General features: G+C 49.2%; 1 protein-coding gene across 7 annotated transcripts in view; it reads right to left on the minus strand.

Moving 5' to 3' along the window:
* Positions 1-7,699: 7,699 nt before the first annotated feature.
* The window catches only part of DCTD (dCMP deaminase), a 28,686-nt gene continuing 11,348 nt past the window's right edge, over positions 7,700-25,037 (minus strand). For 2 of the 7 annotated variants that reach the window (XM_066380128.1, XM_066380129.1), the window contains exons 4-6: positions 11,755-11,871; positions 10,314-10,410; positions 9,022-9,361 (exon numbers count right to left, since the gene is read on the minus strand). In XM_066380128.1, the coding sequence (XP_066236225.1) occupies positions 9,265-9,361; positions 10,314-10,410; positions 11,755-11,871 (311 nt within the window). In that variant the 3' untranslated portion in view covers positions 9,022-9,264. The other 5 variants (XM_066380130.1, XM_066380133.1, XM_066380127.1 and 2 more) reach the window with 5 other exon arrangements.

The raw sequence follows: 25,037 nt of genomic DNA on the forward strand, positions 1-25,037 counted from the left end.
AAAAATGTAAGACAGCGTTACTCTTTCTCTAAATATTTTTTGCTTTTCTGGAAAACAGTTATTTTCATAAAAATATGTTATTTATGTTAGCACATAAAGGAGTTATTATTTTAAATCAGCACTTTTCAACCATTTTCATCTCAAGACACAAACGAAAATTACTAATTACTAAAATTCTATACCACATCAAAAAATATATATTTTGTTGATCCATCAAAAAAAATAGGTATAATTTTGATTGATTTAAAAAAAAGAAAGAAAGAAAAAACACCATGAAAATAGTAATTACCTACCCTTTCTGCTCCAAAGATACTTTTTTAAAAATCAGGTGTGTATACTTGTATATACGGATTTCTGGTACCAAGAATTAACCAATCAGATGCAAACTTATTATGCAATGTGACCAATAAGATGCAACTCTAGTATATGACCTATATATTTACGGTTCAAGATAGGGTATTCACACCAGAGGCTATTGTTATGTTGACTGATGTTGTTTTCTTATTTGACAATCTAAGGGAAAAAGAGGTCAGTGCCCCTGACTAACAGTTGGGTATTGCATGTTTTAAAAGTTTTTGTGGCACAACAGTTGAAAAATTGTTGTTTTAAATGAATTAAAATATTTTTAAATTTTCTGTTGATATTTCTAATGAGGTAAACATCAATAGTGGTAACCCACAGACACAAAAGTACTTTAGGGGTCCACAATAATTTTTAAGAATATAGAGGGACCCTGAGACCAAAAAGTCTGAAAATGGCTGCTTCCAAGGAAACTTCGCGGAAGGCAGCAGGAGGACCTATCCGAAGCTGAGACCCTGTGGAAGTGTTCCACGGCAGAGAGACGTGATGGCTAAATGTAAAACCAGACGCTAGCTGGGCCCTGTACTGAAAATGCTACCAAAAAAGTATTGGGTCAACCAACAAAATTGGAATACGAATGGTAAAGTATTGTTAATTTTACTGAAGTCAATAAACACTGTGGTTTTATATATGAAAATATCTCTATTCTTGGGAAACACACAAAGTATTTAGGGGCCAAAGGCCATGATGTCATTTGCCTTGAAATGATATGTGTGTGTATGTGTGTATCTGTATTTCTCTTTCATAGTTCTGCCCAAGAAACTAGGACTTTCTACAAAAGCTTTTGAAAGTTAATGCAAATATCTTTTCAACTCAATACCTAAGATGTGAAAAGCAGCTGAGTAGAAATTTCAAAATCAGACTGTTACATGATTTCCTAAGCAAAGGGCATACTGTGGCCAATATCATTACAGTCGTGCGCCACTGAACAACAGGGACTCGTTCTGAGAAATGCATCAGCAGGCAACTTCGTCGTTGCATGAACATCACCGAGTGCACTCACACAGACCTACGTGGTACAGCCACACCTAAGCTGTGTGATAAACCACTGTGGTATATGCAGTCCGTCGTCGACCAAAACATCGTTATGCAGAGTGCACAACTATAGTAACAGTTGTTACTAACCCCCTTTTCCTGTGCAGCGGCCAATACAGAACTTAAACGCCAAGCACCCTGACAGCCTCTCTTGCAGCTAAGGGTGGCCGTGTGATCCACCTGTGGCCAATGAGTCATAAAAGAATATTTGCTGGAAGCTTCCTGATAAGAGGACAGGCAGGAAGGCAGAAGGCTCACGTCTACCCCACCTCCCAGCACCCTCTTCTCACATTTAACAAGGACAGCTAGAGCTCGACAGAATAAGCCTAAAGATATAATGCTACGGATAGCCAAGTGAAAATAAAGGTAAAAACCTGTATCATTGCTGACATCACTGAGCAGCTGAACCTACTTCAGCAAATGCTTACCTCTGTACTTCTTATGGAAAAAAAATCTATACTATTATATTTGTTTAAGTCACCGAGAGTCAGGTGCCTGTTGCAGCTGCGTGGATTATGATGCCTGCTTATTTGGGACTCCTGGGGAAAGGCAGGAGAATACATACAAAAGGCTGCATGCCGTGCACACCGTGCAAAAAAAACAACTCCCTAACAAAATGCCCACTTCAAACCTGGACTGACTGGCATATTTAACAATACCGAAGATGTAACAATTTTCATTAACAAAAGTTAAAATAGAGAACCCCTGCAACAGTAAGCATTCTACAGTGATTTCAGACCTGCAAAGGTCAAGACACCCTCTAATCAGATGGGTTTAAACGGAAACATCTCTGCGTGTCCTGCCAAGAGTGTGCATTATTGCCAAATTCCTAATTCAAAACCATCTATAAGAATGCTTTAGCTGAAACACGGAAGTTAAAGTAAGACATTTAAATAGCAATCTCCCTTCTCTCTCAAAGATAAATGTGCCCATTAACCGTGATGCTCATAGGAAGATTTCCTTCTTGTACATTCTATTTGAACATTTTTTTCCCAATCCATTCATGAGGAAATCCACACAGAAAAAAATAATTCAGGATGTTGGCTCCTGATCAGCCACTTCACTGAATTAAAGTGCAATCAGGTCTGTAAGTTTTAAATGAGAATATGAAACGTGTGGGTTGAATACATCTGGGTGCGATATGTTTACAAACACGTGGGCGGGATGCGGGCAGGTGGGTACAAAGGTACTCAGGACACACACAGGCTCTGGCAGAGTTCATCATCTCTCAATAATGGTTCTAGACACAAGAGATGTCATCAAACAGTGTATGATTTATTGCCAAAAAGACTATTGCGGACAGAAACTGCGGAGGGAGTTCAGAAGGAAAAGATCATCTCCAACGGAGGATGGCCCCGGGGGTGGGGGCGGACTTTAGATCAAGCAGGATCCCAGCTCAGTTTTGAAAGATGCGTCAAAAGCTATGGGTGGGCAAAGGAAGCACTTTGACAGCCTCTTAGAAGGGCTATTTTTGTGTGGGGGGATTTTTTTTTTTTTTTTTGTATTTTTCTGAAGCTGGAAACGGGGAGAGACAGTCAGACAGACTCCCGCATGCGCCCGACCGGGATCCACCCGGCACGCCTACCAGGGGCGACGCTCTGCCCACCAGGGGGCGTCGCTCTGCCGCGACCAGAGCCACTCTAGCGCCTGGGGCAGAGGCCAAGGAGCCATCCCCAGCGCCTGGGCCATCCCTGCTCCAATGGAGCCTTGGCTGCGGGAGGGGAAGAGAGAGACAGAGAGAAAGGAGGGGGGGAAGAGAGAAAGCAAATGGGCGCTTCTCCTATGTGCCCTGGCCGGGAATCGAACCCAGGTCCCCCGCACGCCAGGCCGACGCTCTACCGCTGAGCCAACCGGCCAGGGCCTTGGGGGGATTTTTTAAGGTGAGAAATCCCCTGAGATGTCTGGGTGGCTGGTGTAGGGAGTATGATGCTGGTTGTAGAGGAGCATGGGATGTTAAAGAAACTGGCAGCCCAAAGGTGGAGGTAATCCAAGAGTCCCTCAACAGACGCACAGATTAAAGGTGGTCTACAGGGGAATATTATTCCGCCTTCAAAGGGGAGGAGATTCTGACAGTCTGGACAAATTCCACAATATGGATAAGCCTCAGAGACACTATGCCAGGTGCAATAAGCCAGTCACAAAAAGAAATTTCTGTGTGGTTCCACTTAGATGAGGTATCTAGTCATCAAATTCACAGAGACCGATGTAGAATGGGGGTGACCAGGGAGTGAAGGGAGAGGGGAATGGGAAATTAGTGTCTCATGGGCACATGTCTCAGTTCTGTAAGATGAACAGAGTTCTGGAGATGGACGGTAGCCATGTGAATGGACCGAATGCCACTGAACAGTGCAATTAAAAATGATTACAATGGGCCCTGGCTGGCTAGCTCAGCGGTAGAGCATCGGTCTGGCACGTGGAAGTCCGGGTTCAATTCCCAGTCAGGACACATAGGAGAAGCACCCATCTGCTTCTCCCCCCTCCCCCTTCTCCTTCCTCTCTATCTCTCTCTTCCCCTCCTGCAGCCAAGGCTCTATTGGAGCAAAGTTGGCCGGAGTGCTGAGGATGGCTCCATGGCCTCTGCCTCAGGAGCTAGAATGGCTCTGGTTGCAATGGAGCAAGGCCCCAGATGGGCAGAGCATCGCCCCCTGGTGGGCATGCTGGGTGGATCTTGGTTGGGCACATGCAGGAGTCTATCACCCTTCCTCTCACTTAGAAAAAGAAGAAAAATAAAATAAATAAATAATTAAAATCTTTACAATCCTCTGACCTTGGAAATGAACAACAGCTGGTCACCTGTAGACACTCACTTCTGACCCTGCGTTCCCCACCGCCCTCCACCCTGGCCTTACTTAGATGTGGACACTAAAAGTAGACTACTCAATCCAGAAAATATAAAGTGCAGGTCGTGTCTGTGTGGCACAGGCAGGTGGAGACTGCTGGTGCAGTAAAGAAGCTGGCAAAGTCAGGCTTTATTTTGGGTTCCTGGACCCAATTTCAATGTCGAGGATAGGGGATGACTTTACCCCACAACGCCAAGCAATTCTCAGGCCACTGCTGGGAACGCTACAGGTCAGCTCAATTCTGATGCTACCTACCCACAGACAGCATCAGATTGCACAGGCAAAGGGCTCAGCCCTAGAAGACTGCCTCCACCCCACCTCAGGGGGCAGTTGGAAGTACAGGTTGTCACCTAGGCTTCCGACTAGCCAGCTCCAGGTCAGAGATCTCGTGACCCCCTTCTCGGACATTCAGACACCAGTTTAAAGTCCAGGTTGTTACCTCGACTGCTGACCAACTGGCTAGAGCAGCTCACAGACCTGAGGGAAGGATTTTACTTACTAGATTACCGATTTATTATAAACGGATTTAACTCAGGAACAGCCAGATGGACGAGATGCACCCATCAAGGTCCGGGAATGGCTCAGAGCTTCCACGCCCTCTCCAGGATTGTCATCGTCTCCCAAATCTCTGTGTTGACCAACCCAACGTTCTTTAGACCAGTGGCTTTCAACCTTTTTACACTTGGGGACCGATGAAAATAGGAGAATTATTTCAGAGACCACAAGGGCAGAAATCACCCTGAGCATAAGTGAATTTGACTAAGATCACTGGGTCTATAATCTTCATTCATCAGGTGGTTAACTCTATTGTGGACTAGCTGGAAATTTCTGGTGGACCTGTTCGTGGACAGGCGGTGGAAAAACACTGCTCTAGACCCCGTCCTTTTGGGCTTCTATGGAATGGCTTCAATACAGAGAGCTGATAGATCAAATCGCTGGCCACTGGCTATGGATTCATCCTCCAGTCCCTCTCTTGTCCCCAGAGTGGGGTGGAGTGGGACTGAAAGTTCCAACCCTTTAATCACATGATTTGTTGTCCTGGCAACCAGTCCCTATCCTTAGGTGAGATCCCAAAGACACCTCACTGACCTAACAAGAGCCACCTTTATTGCTTTCTTCACTTAGGATATTCCAAGGATTTTAGCTCCGTGCCAGAAGTGTCAACAAAGACGTATTTCAAATCACAATATCACAGGCGTCCTCTAACTAACAATGCTATTATCTAATCCAGTACATCTGCTCTAACTCTGAAGTAGGACCACTGGAGAACCCACAGGGGTCACTGCAGGCACTCAGGAACTATTTGGAGATTCATACACTCTGGTCACTCTGGTAGTGGTTTTAGACCCCTCCGACGGTTCTGACAGGAAAATCGGGCTACTTCCAGGTCTTTTCAGAATTCCTGAACACCCTCATTTAGTCTAAACATGATAAGCCTTTTCCTCTCAATGCGATCCCGGACCCCTAAAGCCCTGGGCCCAGGGTTATTTTGCCTGCCTCCGCAGGTGTGATCGGTAACTTGTCAGCACGTCACCACGGTTCACTGACAGCAGGTCCCAAAGGGCAATAGTTGAAAGCAAACCTCTAGTGACCGGAACCCTTACACCTGCAGAATTCCCTGAAAGAGAGACTCCGCTACTCCTACAGTGACACCAGAATTACACTCCAGCCACCAAGAATCAAGTTCTGCACAAACGGTCTGAGTGCAGGAGCCTCCCAGTCCCGTGATCAGAGCACCGCTGCAGCCACGGACTGTCAGCAGAAAGACTTCCTTCTCGGCGAAGTCCCTTCCTGCCAATCTCCTTCCAAAAGGAAAAAATAATTTTTTTTTCACTAAAACAATTTAACAAAAATGAGATAAAATACAGTGTGTCCGTAAAGTCATGGTGCACTTTTTTTTTTTCTTTTTTTTCTGAAGCTGGAAACGGGGAGAGACAGTCAGACAGACTCCCGCATGCGCCCGACCGGGATCCACCCGGCACGCCCACCAGGGGTGATGCTCTACCCACCAGGGGGCGATGCTCTGCCCCTCCCGCTCTGCCGCGACCAGAGCCACTCTAGCGCCTGGGGCAGAGGCCAAGGAGCCATCCCCAGCACCCGGGCCATCTTCGCTCCAATGGACCCCCGGCTGCGGGAGGGGAAGAGAGAGACAGAGAGGAAGGAGGGGAGGAGGTGGAGAAGCAAATGGGCGCTTCTCCTATGTGCCCTGGCCGGGAATCAAACCCGGGTCCCCCGCACGCCAGGCCGACGCTCCACCGCTGAGCCAACCGGCCAGGGCCCATGGTGCACTTTTGACTGGTCACAGGAAAGCAACAAAAGACGATAGAAATGTGAAATCTGCACCAAATAAAAGAAAAACTCTCCCAGATTCATACCTATTCAGTGCAGTTCGATGTGGGCTCACGCACAGATTTTTTAGGGCTCCTTAGGTAGCTATCCCGTATAGCCTCTACAGACTCGTCACTGACTGATGGCTACCAGAACGGGGTTTCTCCACCAAACTGCCAGTTTCCTTCAACTGCTTATCCCACCGAGTAATATGATTCTGATGTGATGGCGCTTCGTTATAAACGCACCGATATTCACGTTGCACTTTGGTCACAGATTCGAATTTAGCGAGCCACAGAACACACTGAACTTTCCTCTGTACCGTCCACATCTCGACTGGCATGGCCGTGGGCTGCTCTGCTGTATATATGGTGTTACGTCATCATCTGCGCATGCGCACATGCTGCCACACCATCCTACAGAAACTGGGAAGGTTTTCCTTTTATTTGGTGCAGATTTCACATTTCTATTGTCTTTTGTCGCTTTCCTGTGACAGGTCAAAAGTGCACCATGACTTTAGAGACACACTGTACAAGAGAGGATCAACATGAAATAAGTTAGATACTCTGCTGGCTCATTAGCCCCTGAACACATTTACGAATGGGACAACAGCACTCACGAGCCTCCTCTCGAACACCTCACGAAACTCAGAATTTGCAGCTGCATAAAAAATCTAATGTATTTTCGACTGTTAAGTGTCTTTGTTGATCTCTTTCTTCTACGTACGTTTTTGTTTTACATGTTGTGGAGCAAAGAGAGGGCCGGGGGTTTGCAGGAGGTAAGAGAGAAGAAAACGGAGGAGAGAAGAGAGATTTGGGGAGTAAATAAAGGGAGAGAGTGGCAAGGAGAGCCGGCAAGGGAGACTGAAGCATTACAGGAGGGAGGCGGCAGGGGACCTATCGGGTGGCCCGGAGGGCCTATTGGATGGCGCACCCGCGACAAGGAGCAGGCGCACGGGAGGGAGGAGCTAGAGAACCTTTCAGGACACCTTCAGTGTGGTCCCTGGAGCAGCCACCGTCAGCCCTGGGGGAAGCACACGACGTCCGTGTCCTGAGCTGCTCTCTGCACAACAAAACACCTGCCTTGTGCACCCCGGACCACGCAGAAAGGACAGAAAGGGACAGTCAAGCCAAAAATGAGCACACCTCAGCCGGGTGGGTTTTAATAAATTTTAATAATATTGATAAGGAGCCAAGTTACAAAATGCCCCAGAATAGAGTACAAAAAACCTCGGAGACAAAAATAAAAAACTCATCAAAAAATACAAGAGCACTTTAAAACAGTAATCATCTTTAGGATAAAGAAACCATTTTCTCAGCAAAAGTACTGAGCATGTTTAATAAAAAAATTAAGAGAGATTGAAGACAGGGGTACGCCACACACCCCCCGGGTCACAGTGACGGGAAGGGGTGGTTTGCGTGCCTGCAGGAAGGCACGGTGCCCGGAGGACCAGAGGTCCCGTCACCAGATCTGGGATCAGACGCCTGGAAGCGGGCTGAACTTCCTCACATCTCACTTACAGGAGAGGAACTGATGTGCCCGTGGCTGTGGAACGGCCCTGGAAATGGTCTGTGGTGGCCTGCCCATCCACACAGCGGGACATCGTCTCAGGGTGACGAGGCAAGCTGTCTCCTCTGCTCCTCTGGGAACCACCAATGTTAACGTGTGACCAACAACCCAACAATAAGACCTGAAAACCAAGGGTCCCCACCCCCAGAGGGGCACTATGCCACCACCCTGTTGGTAGCAGGACAGAACCAGAGAAAGTATCCAGAGCTCAGTTCAGGATGGGTATGCCACCCCCTCCAGGTTTTCTGGGTGGGTGGGGGGATGGGTGGGTGCTCCCTTCAGCTCTCTAAAACAAATACTTTAGTGTTATTGCTGTGTGGCTCCTTTTTTTTTTTTCTTCCAAGGGCACAACATGTTATGCTTCATTTGGGCCAGATGTTCAAATCAGTGTGTCGGCTCACCCAGCTAGGAACACAACAATGATTTATTTGTCCTTCCAGCACAAGGAGCCGTGTGGAGCAGCTACGACACAGTGGAAGGCAGAGCTCCCAGCCACTCCTACCCCCCGGCGAACCGGCACACAAGGGGGAAGGCACCCCACTCCAGCCCCTACGACGGGCCATCGACAGACTGCTCTGTCTTAAACTCTCCATCAGTAGCTTAAACGGATGCAGATTCCATGTGACAGGAGAGAGAGTTGGGGAGATTTGAGGCTTTATATTCTTTAGATGTCTACTTCTGCTGTAGTGGCTATTAAAAAGTTATGTGTAACTTCAAGATGAAAGGCATTAGCAGCTCCTTAGAAGAGGATAATCCCAATCTTCCAGTGGTTTAATGAGACGTAACTCAGTGAAGCTTCTGACTGGGCCTGCTGTTAATTGAATCAAAGTCAATGACAATCTTGCTGCACTTGGGTGTGAACTTCCTAAACGGTAAGAAACAAAATACATAGTGATATTATTATCCAGTGAGCAGTTACAATGCAGATTGTTTACTTTGGCTTCGCATTACATTTTCTGTGGGGAGGAAGCCTCTTCCAGGGACTGGCTGTATCCGTGGGAGCCAGGCAGCGTGCACCAGCACACTGGGAAGCAGGGTCCCCGGATGGCCGAGACCGGAGCAGAGGCTGGGCGGCCTGGCTCGTAGACTCTTCAGCCAGCTGAGTGCGTCAACTCTCGGGGTCAGAGCATGTCTAACGAGTCAGCTGCCCGACGTGACGCCCGATTGCTGCTCTTCCCACCAGGCCGATCTCCTTTTCCAGGCAATTCCCATGGCCTGGTGTGAAATCTCTTTAAAGCAAAAAAGCGACAATTTTCTTCTGCCTCTTGCACACAGAGAAAATAAAATGCCCAACTAGCTTTAGTGAGGACTCATTTTTAAAATCACGTTCTAAAAAAATATAGAAGTAAAATAAACCCCCTAGACTTTTTTTTTACTCACTAATGTACCTCCTGTAACAGTTAAAAAGAAAAAACTGGGGAATAAACGTGGGTTTTTTAAAGATATCAGTAAAGAGGAAACATCTAATTATTTTTATGTAAGTAATTTGGATTTAGGGTCTCACACGCCACGACAGGTCCGTGGCCTCTAACTTATACCTCTAATGGTGAATGCACAGGCTCCAGGTACACTGTCGATCGTAGTAAGAACCCCACCGCTGACCACTGTAAGGGAACTGCTTTGAAAGCTTTCACAGTCTCCACAGAAGTTTCCAGCTTGAGGCAAAGGTGTTTGAGCCCACCTACCAATCAAACATACCTCCCCATCTTGGCCTAGCAGAGATAATCATAAAAATCTAAATGACCTCAAATCTCACTTTAAACACATTGCTGTCAAAAGAATCCCCGGTGTTTCAAACCTGGCAAGGTTGCTTTCATCCTGAAGTTTTCTATGCCAGAGTTGTCACGCTTGTAAAATTTACAAAGGCTGGATTGTGAATATTATCAAACTTGTGAATTTTAAAAAACTTCTCGCTACTCGAATAATTTAGCCCAAGCCTGGGAATGCTACTAATGTTAAAGTGCCATCATTAGACTGTCTTCAAATACCTCAGTCGCTGCTCTTAAAAATCTACCCCTAAAATAACCCTTAGATTTGCTTTTCAGCCCAGCGCACTAAGAGAGAGGCTTCCGAGCGTGGACAGAAGTCAGGTGTTCCAGGCGGGAAGGGAACTTCAGACCAGGTCACGCCGGCTTCTCCATCGGGCTCTCACACCACCTTCCCTCAGTTCTTCCCACTTACCTGAAGGCAACCCCGGCCATGTCAAACAGGAGCCTCGCAGCGGTGGTCTCCTCGCTATCATGGTATTTATCAGACATGAATATAACTTCTTTGATACCTTAACAGGCAAAAGAACAGGAAGCCCCATTAGTGCCAGCAGAGACACGGCCAGGGACAGGCAGAGACTGGGAGCCGGGCGGTGCCTAGGACGAACCATCATCTCCGGTGTGTGCGCTCCCACACAACGTCCGGTGACTGACACTAGGCTGCCGCTCTCGCTCTCGCAGACAGCGGTGGACGAACGGATTAGGGTTAATCTGCCCTCCAGTCTTCATGGATTTTATTTTTAACAAATGCAAAGTGAAAACATGTCAAGGAGTCAAGCCTTGATCCGATTAACAAATTTTCTTTACCGCGGGCACTCAAATACTCTTCCTCCGCGAGGCAGCGACTCTTGAACTCCAGAGGCTCCTGCAGGGGAGCAGGGCGAGCTGGCCGGATCTGAGAGGATCGGCGACCTCCCTGAGCGGCTCAGCGGCGACTCCGGCCAGCACCGCGGACAGCAGACTGTCTGCTTTTCCTGGCCAGCCGGCAGCACTGACTGGAGGGCCAGGGCTCGGAGGGCACTGCTCACAACCAGCCTGGGGGGGGGGGGGGGGGGGAGACAGCGGGAAACGGGCCTGGGGGGCACACGCTGCCTCGGTTAGGTCCCAGAGGACCCCGCACCAGCGGCCCAGTTCCCACGCTATTCCGCAACGGAGACTCGGGTTCTGACGCCGGCAGACCACCATGCTCAGAGGTCCACGGCCCGTGACAAACAGCCCCCTTAACCCGCGCATTTGGCTAACGTGATAAGTCTCTAAATCTCACGCCGAGCGTTTAATGGAGATAAAGTGAGGCTGAACCTTAGATCTGACAACTTGAAAAAGGTGAAATATTCAGAATACAATTCAATTTATGGTAAGAAAAACTTCAAGTCGTACAATAATACCATTGGCATCGTGACATCTGTATGCAAAGATATGTTCAGGTCCTCAAATATCTCCCGTACATTAGATACAAATTAAAATTTCATATACAGACTCCCAGCTGACCTTGTTTCTAACGGAACTTCATTTCTCTCCGCCCCCCACCCTTAATCTATGCACAATATGTCAGAGAAGAGTAAATTGACAGTAATTACATGCAAAGCCTGTGTTGGTTTTTGGCAGCTTGCAGTTTAAAAAGTTGCAAACTAAATTAAAAACATGCAAAGAATCACAGAGGATGCAATTAGTCGCAGAGTACCTGGCACCGTTCAAAAACAAAACACGGGGAGCATCTTGCTAAGTTGATAGTGCAATTAATTTAGATCTAAACAATAGCAATTCAAGATCAAACACATCGGCAGCGAGCCGCGCTGAGCAGGCAGCACCGCCCACGTGAAGCCGCCCACGTGACACGCAGGCCAGCCGGCTCCTACCTGCCTGGATGATGAGCTTAGCACATTCATTACACGGGAACAAGGCCACGTAGATAGTGCAGCCCTTCACGTCCGCCGAGTTTTTGTTCATGATGGCGTTCAGCTCGGCGTGGCACACTGCGGGTGCGGACGAGAGAAAAAAGAAAAAGATAAAGGGAACACTTAGATGGTGGCTCAGGAGAATTTACTAAGAGTGTGGAAGCATTCCATTCCGCCCTCTGAGATGACATATAATAGACTCAATAAAAACAAACAAACAAAAATTGATTAGAAAACCAAAGTACTGAGAATACCTAAGGAAGGCCATGTGGTCTGACAGGCTGCATGATGGGACACCATGGCAGCCAGGATGGGCCAAGGTCAAGTATCCTCACCCACCTACCCTGAGTGGGGCAACAAGCTCTCCTCTCCACAAGACCCTGGGGTATGGAACTGCCCACGGAAAATGGCTCACTATGTGTTGACGTGCACATGCAGGGATGCTCGCTGTGGCTGGTGAGAGGGCAGAAAATGATTCCCAGAGCAAGAGAATCGAGAACTGAAGCTGAGCATGTCTGTCACGAGGGACCTGCTTCACCTCGGGTTTCTCAGCCACAAACACACAAGAAGGAGCCAGAGGGGACCCAAAGCTGGTCTTTTGTAAGACAAACTTTCATCCAGCCGATGGCAACGAGAAGTCAAGTTCTTGCTAGGCTGGCTCGTTCTACCTAAGATCCTGAAACGGTGATCCAAGGTCTGCTAGAACTGCCTGACCCCGAGGCGAAGGGAGCACCCGCCCCTCCTCTCTGGCATCTGTCCAAGCCCACTCGTCTTCCCAGCCTGTCTGCCTGGGGGCTCCTCCTCCTAATCCACAGGGAAGAGTGTGCTCACCCCACTCTGCTCAGTGTGCAATCTCCCATCCGCTTCGTGAGGTCGCTGTATGCTATCTTAATCACACTTTCCTTTTCTGGGTGCATTACCCTCTCCTGTGGCAGTGATTCACAAACTGTCTGCACACTGGAACCCTCAGACAGCTTCCAAAACACCCCCGTCTGTGTCCCACACCTGGGGCCTGACGTGGTCTGGGGCGCGGCCAGGGCTTTGCAGTCTGTAAGAGGTTCCCCTACGTGATTCTAATGTGCAGGTGTGTTTAGGAAACACTACCTTACAGAATTCTCTGCCATCCCCAAGGTGACTTAACACGCGCTATGCACACAAGTGCTAAAATAAATGTCGTTGAATGAATTAATGGCTATCTGGCCATTATCCAATCATACAAATCTCCCAGAATTATAACTACGTCACCTTCAAGGGTCTCCCTCACCCTCTCCCACCTGTCAACCAGCCCTCTAACACGTCACACCTTCCTCCAGGAATGCTGAGGCCCAATATCTTGGCTCTCACACATTTTGGCCATGACGTCCTCACTCAGGCAATGAGCCTTTATGGAGCGCCTACCCTGGCTCAGAAAGCACCAAGACGCCAGTCCACCTTCCTCCCAGGCCTCCCGCACTCTCAGGCAGGACGGCCACTGGCAATGTGCGCCCGTGTCCAGCGCTCTGCAATGCTGCAGGCAGCAAGGTGACCCAGGGCCGCCCCTCCCAGGGAATGTTGGGAGTGCTCATTTTAGTCTATGAAGACCACAACTTAGGCGGTCTTAGTCGTGTCTGGAAATGAACAGTCTCTGGCATTGTAAGACAATCTAAAAACAAAAAACAAAAAAAACTGCACTCAGTGAGATCACAGCCCATCAGAGAACAATCCTGGCGGGCCGGGGGCCTGAGCCAGCTCCCTGAGCTGCGCTGGTCTGTAAACTGAGGGGCTTGAGGACAGGCAAGCAGAGGGAAGGGCTCTGTGCTCAGTGGTCATGAGGGTGCTGGCCTCACAGAAGTCTCCTGAAAGCCATCTCCTCCCCTGGTGACCAAGATGTTCCCAAGCTGGGATTAACACTGCGCTGTGTTACAAACAATTAGATGTAATTTTTCCCTCTATTTCCCCCTTGAGGGCAGAGACCGGTCTTCTAGGTTCTTTGTAACTTCCCCTGAGTCTAATGTGACGCCACGGACATAATGGGCGTTAAATATTTATTGACCGAATAAAGGAGGAAATGCAGATTCCAATCATTGATGGTGATGTTGGGAAATACGAAAGGCACTCTTCAATTCGAATCTCAAAAGCATCCTTTCCCATCCAATAAATACTTTTTGAGAGTGTTGGTGTTAATGTTCAGAACTACAGAGTTTCTGAATCTGTCAGGAAACCTAGGACACTGTCTCTAAAATCTCTTCCTCCAATTCATCCCAGGCATTCTGGGGCAAAATGTAACACTGTGTGTCTGGCTTCATTAAGAAAATTACCATATAAAACAGATTCTCTCCAGGGCAGCATCCAACATCTCTGGATGAAAGGTGGTTTACAGAAATGATACACAGAACCATCAACAGACTCCCTCCCTTACCTGCGAAATCACAAAATGAAACATGTGACGCCTCTAGGAAAACATGAGGTCTGCTGGGCAACAGGAAAGGCTCGGTGTCAGGCACCAGTGAGGTTCTTCCAGAGAACGGCTCACAATCCACAACCCCACAGTGCAAACAACTAAATTCGACTGCTCCATGCACACCTGATTTCTCTGGCTCATCCCTGCACCTCCTGAACGTCAGACGTGACCAACACCCGCGTCCGCCTGCAGCACCCTTGACCCACCAAACCTTGTCCGATTAGCACGGGCTTCCGCAGCCTGCATCTATGAGTGGAGGGGAGAAACCTCAGCTCAGGGCTGCACGGGACACCTCGGCCTGGCCCCGCCCACCTCATAGCTCCACGGGACACCTCGGCCTGGCCCCGCCCACCTCGTAGCTGCACAGGACACCTTGGCCTGGCCCCGCCCACCTCGTAGCTCCACGGGACACCTCGGCCTGGCCCCGCCCACCTCGTAGCTCCCCACTGCTGTCTGTCCAGATCCCGAAGTCTGAAAGGCCACACGTTTCTGGCCTCCCATGTCCACGACTGCTCTGCCTCTGTGGCTCTGACCCTTGGGTTCTCTTCCGAAATGGCCCTGTGTTTCTCTTCAGGACTGATCTGTCAGGTGGCATTCCTCGGGCCCCAGGTCCCCAGACCATCCTCACAGAGGACACCGGACAGAACAATCTGATGACTGTCCACTCCATTTGTTAACGTAGGTCAGTCAGACTGGAGTTTGGGAACTCTTGTACCTGGACTGGCATCTAAGCTGATTCGGTGACAGGTGACTGCCGAATCGGCTCCAGGCCACAAAGAGTACCCGGCAGTGAACACACCTGGCCTGGGACCACAGGCCAAGCGTCCCCCTACCCCCACCCCCCTGCATGCTCCACCAGAAACAGGAGGCCACCCCAGGGTTCAAGGCCCAGTCTGGCCGCTGAAAGCGGTGTAGAGCCTGAGCGCTCTTTCCATCCGCAGGAATAACTCCGGCTCTCAGAAAGTGCATCACATTACCACTAACTAAACAAAAGCAATTAGGAAACACTGAGTAATCCAATTTTTAGTTCTTCCCTAATGTTTCCTTCCTCTGTCTCTAGAACAAGTTGATCTTTTCCAAGATAGGCTCCCCACCACAAAACCTGACTCTCTTCTCCCATGGCTAAGGGCACGTCTCTTGACATTGTAATGCATATAAAGCCTCTCCTTGTCTCTAAAATACTTTTCAAACTGCAGGTCATAAAATCAGTTTAGTCAGTTATACATAGCATTTTCTTTTTTTAATGAAAAACAAAAAGGGGTGTGATCAGAATGCACCCACGCACGCACACACAAGGAAAACTGTATTTGCTGAGTCACCATGTAAAAAGTTTCAGAAACACTCCTCTGTGGAGAACTATTGACCTCTGTAATATGCGAGTAACATTTACAACCAACTATTTTTTTAGATGGCCCTAATTTGTAGCATCTGCCCATTTCTGTGGTGTAAATTCTTCCACACAGCCAATTTCAAGCTCCCAACATGACACAGAATTGGGAAGAGATGCACACATCTGCCCCGGAGAGTTATTTCTGGCACACCACTGGATGGCCTTATCTTGGCCTAAACCCGAAGTCTCTTCTGGCTACAATCGGATTCACCGGCTCCCCTGGCCCTTGGTTAGTTACTGCTCTCTCCTCTAAACCCTCCCAGCAGGATCAGAGCCTGTGGAGTCTATACTTTCTACAGTCCTTCTCTTTCTCTTGCCTCGCTGGGCATGTCCCAAGACTCGGTCCTACTCCTCAATTCATCCATTCCTAAATTCTCAGATGGCTGACCTAGTCATAAAACCCTGAAATCTACATTGCTAACCCCAGTGTCCCGTCTTCCCCTCGGGCATTTTTGTGAGGTGGCCTGAGTCTTCTCTGAAACGTTTCTCACCAAGATACACATTCCACAGAGAGATCTGACAGCAAGAAGTTCAAGAATAAATTTATCTCTACCTATGGCTGGCATTTTGATTGTGTTGCCTTGGAATAAATGCGGCAAGAGTTACAAATCTTTAAGTGCAAAAACCAACCAAGGAGAATGGTTCTTACAATGACCTTGAGATGAGCATAGCTTTTATGTTCACAGTAGGAACAAGGACCCAGTGCTCCAAAGACAGAGTGTCTAAGAAGTAATTCATAAGACAGCTCAATTGTCACACACACACAAAAGACATATTTTCCAACTGTTTACTAGAACTACTTGTCGATGGCTAAGTCATAAGCAAAAGAACTCTCGGAGTACTACAGTATATTTGATAAGCACCAAGAACAATGTAAAGCCCTTCAATTATTCTCAACACTGTTTAAAAGGAAAAGAATCAAGTCCTGAAAATATCAGATTAACACTTATAAAGTTCTTCATTGCCAGAAGGAGCACCTCTGTTTCAGGTAATTATAAGATAATTCACATGCTTTGGTCTTTTTTTTTTCCTTTTCTATTACTAACTGTCAGAACTCAGAACTGCATTAACCTTGGACCACGGAGAAGAGATTGTATAATTAGAAAACTGTATTTTTCAAATTCCCTCTTACCAGGGCTTGATTAATCCTTACTGTCTCATGTAGGCGGTTCTCTACAAGTTTGACAAATTAACAGGATATATGCCATCCACGGTTAGATTTAGATTTAAGAGATTCAACATTTTATAAATTTGACTTTCATCTAATTTGATATAAGACTAGTATAATATCTATTTTAGATGGTAGTATTTTTAAGGTTACTTTAACTGGTTTTAAAAAAAAATCTGAAAAATGCTAAATAAATTCTAATTGTTGCACAAATAATTTAGCAGAAATAGTGTGTCTATGCCCTCTGACTGATTCCCAGCTGCTCCCAGTGCATGATGGGAAACACAGAGGCCTGAGACAATCTGGAGTCAGGAAAACTAAGTTTCTATTCCAGGTAAAAACGCTCTCCAGACTGTTTCAAATTCCTAATTTTTAGGGGCATAGACCTTTAAGAAAATGACTTCCTCAGACCTGAGGGGTAGTCCAGTCCGCCAAGGCCAAGCTGGAAGGTGGGACGCGGCAGCTTTGTGAGGGTCGGGTCAGAGCGCCCGACGAGGAGCACCTGCTACCACTTAGCCCATTCCTGCGCCCCCTCCTGACGACACGCTCCAGGCGGCTCAGACAGCCTCTGCCCCACAGGTGACCCGGAGGGCCCTGGGCTGTGCGTCCACTCACACTCTGAGTAGACAGTTCGGCTCCCTGGCGAGACAGAGGTCAGGACTTGAGAGCCCAGGAGCGTCTGCTCAGGGCGCTCGGAAGTAAAAAAGGGGGGAAGTTTCAGTCTGCAATTCATAACTGACAAGAAAGGGGTACCCAAGGTCAAGGCTGACCTGCACATTTTCAAAAATATCTCGTTTTAATTTTTATAAGATATTCCGCTTCTGTTCCAATGACAAAGCTTCTTGTCATTACCTCTTGAAATACGGGCCTAAGTGTTTCCACTTCTGGGGTCCTAGAAGTATCAGAGTCGCTAACCGCGGACACACCTCTCCTGGAGCACGGCACCCTCCCCCGCCCTCACCTCACAGACGCCTGCCGGGTACACAAGGGGCGGGGGCACGTGCACTCGCCCCCCTCAGATCCATTTAGGGAACTTTCACTGCTTCTGAAGCTAAAATGGAATTTCAAGTACTTATTTCTTAATTATCTAAAGATATCCTGACAGGGCCTCATATATCACTGCCAACCTCCAAAGTTCCTTTCCTTCAAGTCAGTAATCTAACAATAGAGTAGCCTCTAAATTTAAGTCCCTCCAAACTACCACCACCTCTAGCACCCCCCCAAAAAAGGTTATAAAATGTTCATTATTATGGCTATCCCCAAAACCCAAAGCAAACCTTTCTAGAGTTTGGCCCTAAACAATATCACTCCTTTCCCTTACTCCCTTCCCCGAAGTGTCCCTATCTGTAAAGTAGCAATGCGATTCATTATCAGAGTTTTCAAAGGATCTGACACACAGGTGGGGTGCGGGACAGGGAGAAGTGCCTTAGAAACTAACACAGCACGCCTCTAGGGCAACCCCAGGCAGCCATGTCCGGCTCCTCTCAGTCTCTGCTCCCCACCCCTGGCCCCAGAGACCCCCTCCACAGTCTCCCCTCCTGACAACTTCTTGGCATGCACCAAAGCCTACCTCATTCTAATGGCTTCTCAGACAGAGCTCCGCCCACACCCGGCCAGAGAAGCACCCTTTGTACCAGGCTGAAGCACGGAGAGAAAAGAGTAGTGATCAGGCCTGGTTGTGACATCACCCGACCCCAGCACAGGGCTCACTGAGCCGCGGCTGCAGGGGCAGGGAGGTGACAGACATCCACGGTCAGGAACAACCAGAGCAGGGAGCACAGGCTACAGGCACCACAGGAGGGAGTCCCCGGGAGAGGGGAAGAGGCACCCTTTGTGGCAGATGGAGAACTGAATCTGCAGAGAAATGTATTTGGATTGTACTTTCAGAACAAAGGGTGTCTAAACATCTGCCTACACAAGGGCTTACATCCCAGCCTCACTCAACCACAAATAGGAATAGTAACACCCTCCCTTCCTACGACCTGCGGTTACCATGAAGAGCAGATGAGGAAAACAGTAAGAAAAAGCTTCGTGCACTAGAAATAACTCTGCAAATGAAGGCACTGTTACCAACAGTCAGGCCAGGGCTTGTTTTCTATAAAAGAACAGTCTCGGCCCCAGCGGGTCCTCCCTGGGCTGAGGAGCTGGAGAGTCAGGAGTCCGGGGCAAGGTCTTCCTGAGCTGCGGTGACAGGTGACAGCACTTCTGCCCGACCTGAGCACACCCGACCACTCTGCTCCATGTGCTGCTTGGAACCAGACACCGCGGCTGCTGCCCCAGCCCATGCAGTCCGAAGCCCTTCTATTCAGAAGATAAAGGAGCCCACTCTGGTCTGGCACCAAGGGGCAGGCAATTCCGGGGTAGGGACGTTCATGTTACAGCGCCAAGCTGCGTATGAAACTAAAACAGGTAGCGGTGATAAGGCGGAGGACCCAGCCTCGCACCTGGAAAGTGTCCGGAGTCGGCACCGTTACCACCCGGGGTCCAGAGAGGAGGAGAAGGCTCTGTTAGAAGAAAATGATGCCGAGAGGAAGGCTGGTGGATCTGGGGTCCCAGCAAGGCGAAGAGCTGCTCCCCGACAAGGCAGCCAGGACCTCTGGGCTCCTCCGGGGCAGCCCCGGTGGAGGGCGCTCGCCTGCCTGCCGATGGCCCGGCCCGCAGACCCGGCAGGCACCGTTCCGGCTCTCCTTCCGGAACACGCCCCGTTCTGGAGCCATCCGCGGCTCTGCTGCCCGCTGCGTCTCTTCCCCACGTGTCCCCCTGGCCGCCTCTCCCACGGGGTCCCTGCTAGTTCTGCGACCTGCCGTGTTGTGAAGCTTCAGCCTCCTGGCCTGGGAAACGGAGAGAACAAGACCTGTCCCCGAGAACGAACGAGAACTGTGATGAAGACCAGCGTCTGTGAAGAGCAGAGCGCGGAGGGGGGCCTGCCAAACGGTGCGCTCCCTACCCGCTCCTGCGCTTCCTAACCGCTCCTGCCCGCCGCCGGGCCCCTGGCACCAGGCAGCCTAGGACGGCCGTGCACTGCGATGGGGGAGCAGACATTTTCCCCTCTCGCCCACTCCGGTCCCTACCCCCTGTCCCCTCCTCCCTGCCTCTTGCTAAGGCTGCTGGCAGCAGCTCCAGCACCCAGGGGAGCCACTTAACCCCAATGGTAGTGCTTAGGGCTAGAGAGATTTCTGACTGTGGTGTTTCCATTATTGATAATAAAGCCCCCAGAACTCTAATTACACAGCTCCCCTATGTGCTAAGGGCACACAATCAGGTCAGAAGGAGGAGGACGTGGAAACCCCGCACTTCTTCCATGGGTGAGCCATGCCCAGCTCCCTTCCTACTGCTCCGGTGAAGCACCTTTGATGCCTAAAATGTACTAAAGGAACACCAATAGAAACAGCCCCCTAATCCCGGCTTGACTGCTTTGTAATGCAAATCTACGCTAGAAAGGTTCAGGCTTCCTCTGTGTTAATGGCTTTTAAAGGGCAGACTGGAACTGAGCAGTGAGCACTGGAACAGGAGTCAGGATGTGCGTTCTCATTCTTTCCGGCTCTCCCAGGGACCCCCGGGGCACCTCAGTGATCCGGTTCCAGCCGGCAGAGAGCGGGGCTCAACTGACCTCACTCGGGATTCCCGGATGAGGCCAGCTCCTGACAGGGCCCTACATTCCCAGAACATCCCTCCAGCATCCCTGCCCCACAGCACCGACAATCTTCCTTCTCCTGGGCGCCTGAGCCTGCTCACGCCCCTCCCCCCACCTTTCAGCTGACCACCTCGCCTCACCTTTCCCTGCGATGCTGTAACTGATCATGTCTCCACCTGCAACTCCACACACCCATGTGCCAGCTGTCCTCGCCCCCACTTACTGTCCCTATTACTAATCAATGTGCCAGCTTCACTCACGTCCTCCAAGACCTTGCCTGTTTTCCTCTTTATGTACATCCATCTCTCTTTCTACTGGCTTATTCCGGTCAGCAAACAAATGCTGCGAAAACAAGCCAGCAAACACCCGATGCTCCCCTCACACGGTCAACGCGAGCCTTTCCCTTGGCCCCATCTCCCATTCTAGCCACCGCCCTACCGATCTTGCTCTCGTGACACACATCTCAAACCGTATCTATACGAACCGTCTCTACCTCCTTCTGCACCTCCTTCCACTGGCTCCAACCCTGCCACTCCATCGGAGCTGCTCTCTGAAACCGCACCAGTGTTTGCTAACTAACATTGTCCAGGTTGCTAAGCCCAGGGACAAGTTTCAGTCTCTGCTGACCCCTCAGCAGCCTATGACACAGCCAACTGCTACCTCCTTCCTACAATGCTGCCCGGTACTCCACGGTGTCCCAATCTTCCCCTGCAGGCCTCTTCGCCTCCGCCCAACCTCTCAGTGCTCCAGTCCCTGGGACGAGGCCAGGGGCCCACTGCAACTCCACATGGCCCTCCATTCCCAGAACATCCCTCCAGCATCCCCGCCTGCTCACGCCTCTCCCCCCCCCTCCTTAAGGTGTACCCTCTCCCTAAGTCACCTTCCCCTGTTCCACAGCACTGATGTCCCCCAAACGCCAAGCATGCAGGTGCTGACATCTCCAATCTACACTGCACCCTGTACTCCTATACCCAGCACAACCACCTGAGGCCCTCTCTGGGAACTCGCACCGCTACCCAAACTTCAGGGGCCCAATCTTCTTGGATCTTCCCCCAAACCTAGGTGCACAGGCAGAAACTGGCTGGGAGAGTCCATCCTCCTCCTCCTCCTCCACCCCATGATGCCCAGCCCTCTTGATGCTGTCTCCAAAATACCCCGTGTCCACCCTTCCTCCCCATCTCCAGCATGCCCATGCCTCCAAAGCCCCATGACCCTGTCTGTAGCCAACACCCCTCAGCTGGTCTCCATTTCCACTCTTGCCTCCAACAGTCCATTCCCCCCCGTGAACCACCAGCATCATCTTTTAATCCAAACTCCTCACCTTGTCGTCGGCCCTCACCTTCACCTTCCACTCCAGCTTCATGCACCACGCTGAGCCAAACTCTCTCCCTCCACACCATGCACCTCATGCCTTCCTGCCTGAGGGCCTTCACCCAAGCACCTCTCTGCAAGGAATGCCTTTCCCCCGTGCTTCCAATCCCCAAACATCACCTACCCCGCCGCTTACCCAAGCAGACCCACCCAATCCATCAGATCTCGGTTTTCAAGTCACTTCCTCGGAAAGGAACGTCCGATAATATCTGTTTGTTTCACTAACGTCTACCTCCTCCACTCTCAGTCTACACACTCCTAGAAAACCGGGGCAGGGGACACTGTCTTCACCCCTGCAGAACAGCAGGCACAGACACATCTAACAGATGCCCTGTGAGTGAGCAAATGCCTGACGACAGGTGAGTGCCCTCTGGGAAACGCGATGCGTTATCCAATCAGCTCTAATCTTCCAGAAGGAGGCAGGATGGCTCGAGAGCTCCACCATCACCAACAGGTGACTCATGCCGCCGGAAAAGCAGACAAGCTGCCTCATGACTATTTATTTACATATTTCAATTCCTAAAAAGTTATAACTCGCACTCACTGTGGGGGAGGGGGAAGAAAGACAATGAGGAATCCTGCTTCTCTTTTTTCACCTAAACTCAAAATTAATGGCATTCTGAACAAAGGCTTTTAATTGCAGAATTTAAAAATTCATGCTCAGTTATCATATTCAATATTTTAAACTCACTCTGGCATCTATCATTTGGAAGAGGCACAGAGATAAATGTGCACCCCCGCTCACTGGCGGGTCCCTACCTCCCGACAGCCGGGCAGAAGAGCAGGCACCTCACAGTCCAAACCCCTGCCTGCTCCGACGTTTTCCGCTCAGCGCCCGACGCTTTATTTCTTCCCCTTTATTCCCGTCCTCCGGTTATTCCCACACACTGTCACCGAGACTGGTTCACAAAAGGGTTCAAAACGCCTTTCTTTCTCTCTGGTGCTAGAATAGCCTCTTGTCTCTAAAGAGCTCTAAGTGTTCCTCTTTGAGTCACACATTCTTCTCTTGTACTTATGTAAAGCCAGTATCCACGGCCACCATCACAGCCGCCTGACCCATGCAGGTTCGCATTGGATTCGGACAGTCGGCAAAGAAACAACAGAGCCAAAAGCTGGTGGGCCATTATCTTTAATTCTAGCTTGCACCCGGCGGGCAAGTAAAAACACACACTGGGCTCCAAAACACACTCACATTCAGTGCTCACAAAGCTACTGACTTATCCGAGTTTCCCAGAATCAAAGGTTTCTAGCTCACCAGACTTATTCACCTCTGTTCCCCATCTCCTTCCTTCTCCCTGCACAAACTCTGCACAAACTGGCTTCTCACTCAACACTCCGCTATCTTGGCTGCTTCTTCTGGCCTCCTCCACGTGGCCTCTGCTCTCTCCTCTAATGTTAATCTCAGGAACTAAGAGAGCAAGCTCCCATTCTGCCCTCATTTTATAGTGTAGAAATCCAAACTTTTAATCCAATATACAAAAGGGAAGTCTCTAATACAAAGTCGCTTATCTGGGGCATGATGGGATTGCACCACCCCACATCAAAAAGGGTGGGAAAGGCTTGATCCGAAAACCAAGCCCCAGGCTACAAGCACCTTGCCTGCCCACAGCCCATCCCCAACACACATTAATATCACCTGGGCAACGGGCTTCCATGTGGGCGGCGCCATCTTTAACAAAGTAAGCATATCTGCCCAACAACTTAAAAACAGGACTTCTTCTCCACTGCCATCCTCCAAACTCTTTTCATCCAGCGTCCTCTAATCTCCATGTCCGTGGGGTCGTTTTGACCCCTCAGCCCCCTCCTGCTGGTGCATCTGCCTCTGTCTGGTTCCCATTCGTCTTGGAGCTGGAGATTTGAACCCCTGAGGAGGGAGGGAAGAAAGCCCGTTTCTATGAGCTTGTCCACATGCACAGATGCATGTTACACATATGTTCTCTGTGCCACGGCCACCCACGGCTTGTCCTAGCTCTGAACCTTCACCAAGAACTCCCCTAAAATCCTGCAGGCAGAGAAGCAGCACCCTAGTCTAAGGCAATCAAGCGATATTGTTTAATTTTTCCTTAGGATTCTAGATGTAGAGGAGTCTTCAGTGATCACTTATTTCATAAAGATATTGAGAAATAAATGTCAAGTCATGACCCGAACACCCCCACGACCCCTCAGCATAAACACGCCACACCTGGACCCAGGGTCCCAATGGCCAGCACAGGGCTCTCTCCCATGACCCTGATAATTGCTATTTTAAGCTGTTGTTTTCTTAGCTGATATGCATATTAAAGACATGTATATACCCATCCAAACAGAAAACAAAAGTCCTAAGAGGTAGAAGTGAAAATCAGTAGAAACTTCTGCAAAAATCTTGAGGAGCTGGGTTTTAGTGCATATTTTAGGGAGAAACAATATTACACATTCTAATTTAATGCCAGTATTAACAAAACTTATGAAGAAAGATTCTTTTTTTTTTCTTCAAAATTTTTTAACTATTTTTTCCTTTTTTAAAAATTTTTTAAATTTTTTTATTTATTCATTTTTAGAGAGGAGAGAGAGAGAGAGAGAGAGAGAGAGGAGAGAGAAGGGGGAAGGAGCTGGAAGCATCAACTTCCATATGTGCCTTGACCAGGCAAGCCCAGGGTTTCGAACCGGCGACCTCAGCATTTCCAGGTCGACGCTTTATCCACTGCGCCACCACAGGTCAGGCTGAAGGAAGATTCTTAAAAAAAAAAAAACCTCAAAGTAAAATAAAGCTAGTAATTCAGGCCAATCTCAGACAGGATCAGTCGAAATCAGTGTTAACAGCCACAGACTACTCTATAGAATAAAGACCGTGAGGTTCCGCGCCGTTGGGGGTTCCCTACACCATGCGGCACAGTGCCCCCCCCCCAGTGTCTAGGGACTACAGGGCTTAAAAAATTAAAGAAGCTATATTTATCATTAGAGAGAGCCCTGTGCATTCAGGTAATCACTGTGCTCAAAACTAATACTGTCTAAAGTAGATCGAATGTGAGCCTAACCAAGCAGTGGCGCAGTGGATAGAGCGTCGGACTGGGATGCAGAGGACCCAGGTTCGAGACCCCGAGGTCACCAGCTTGAGCACGGGTTCATCTGGTTTGAGGAAAGCTCACCAGCTTGGACCCAAGGTCACTGGCTCGAGCAAGGGGTTACTCGGTCTGCTGAAGGCCCATGGTCAAGGCACATATAAGAAAGCAATCAATGAACTAAGGTGTCACAACAAAAAACT

This window comes from Saccopteryx leptura, chromosome 4 (genome assembly GCF_036850995.1).
Source record: "Saccopteryx leptura isolate mSacLep1 chromosome 4, mSacLep1_pri_phased_curated, whole genome shotgun sequence".
Lineage (NCBI taxonomy): Eukaryota > Metazoa > Chordata > Mammalia > Chiroptera > Emballonuridae > Saccopteryx > Saccopteryx leptura.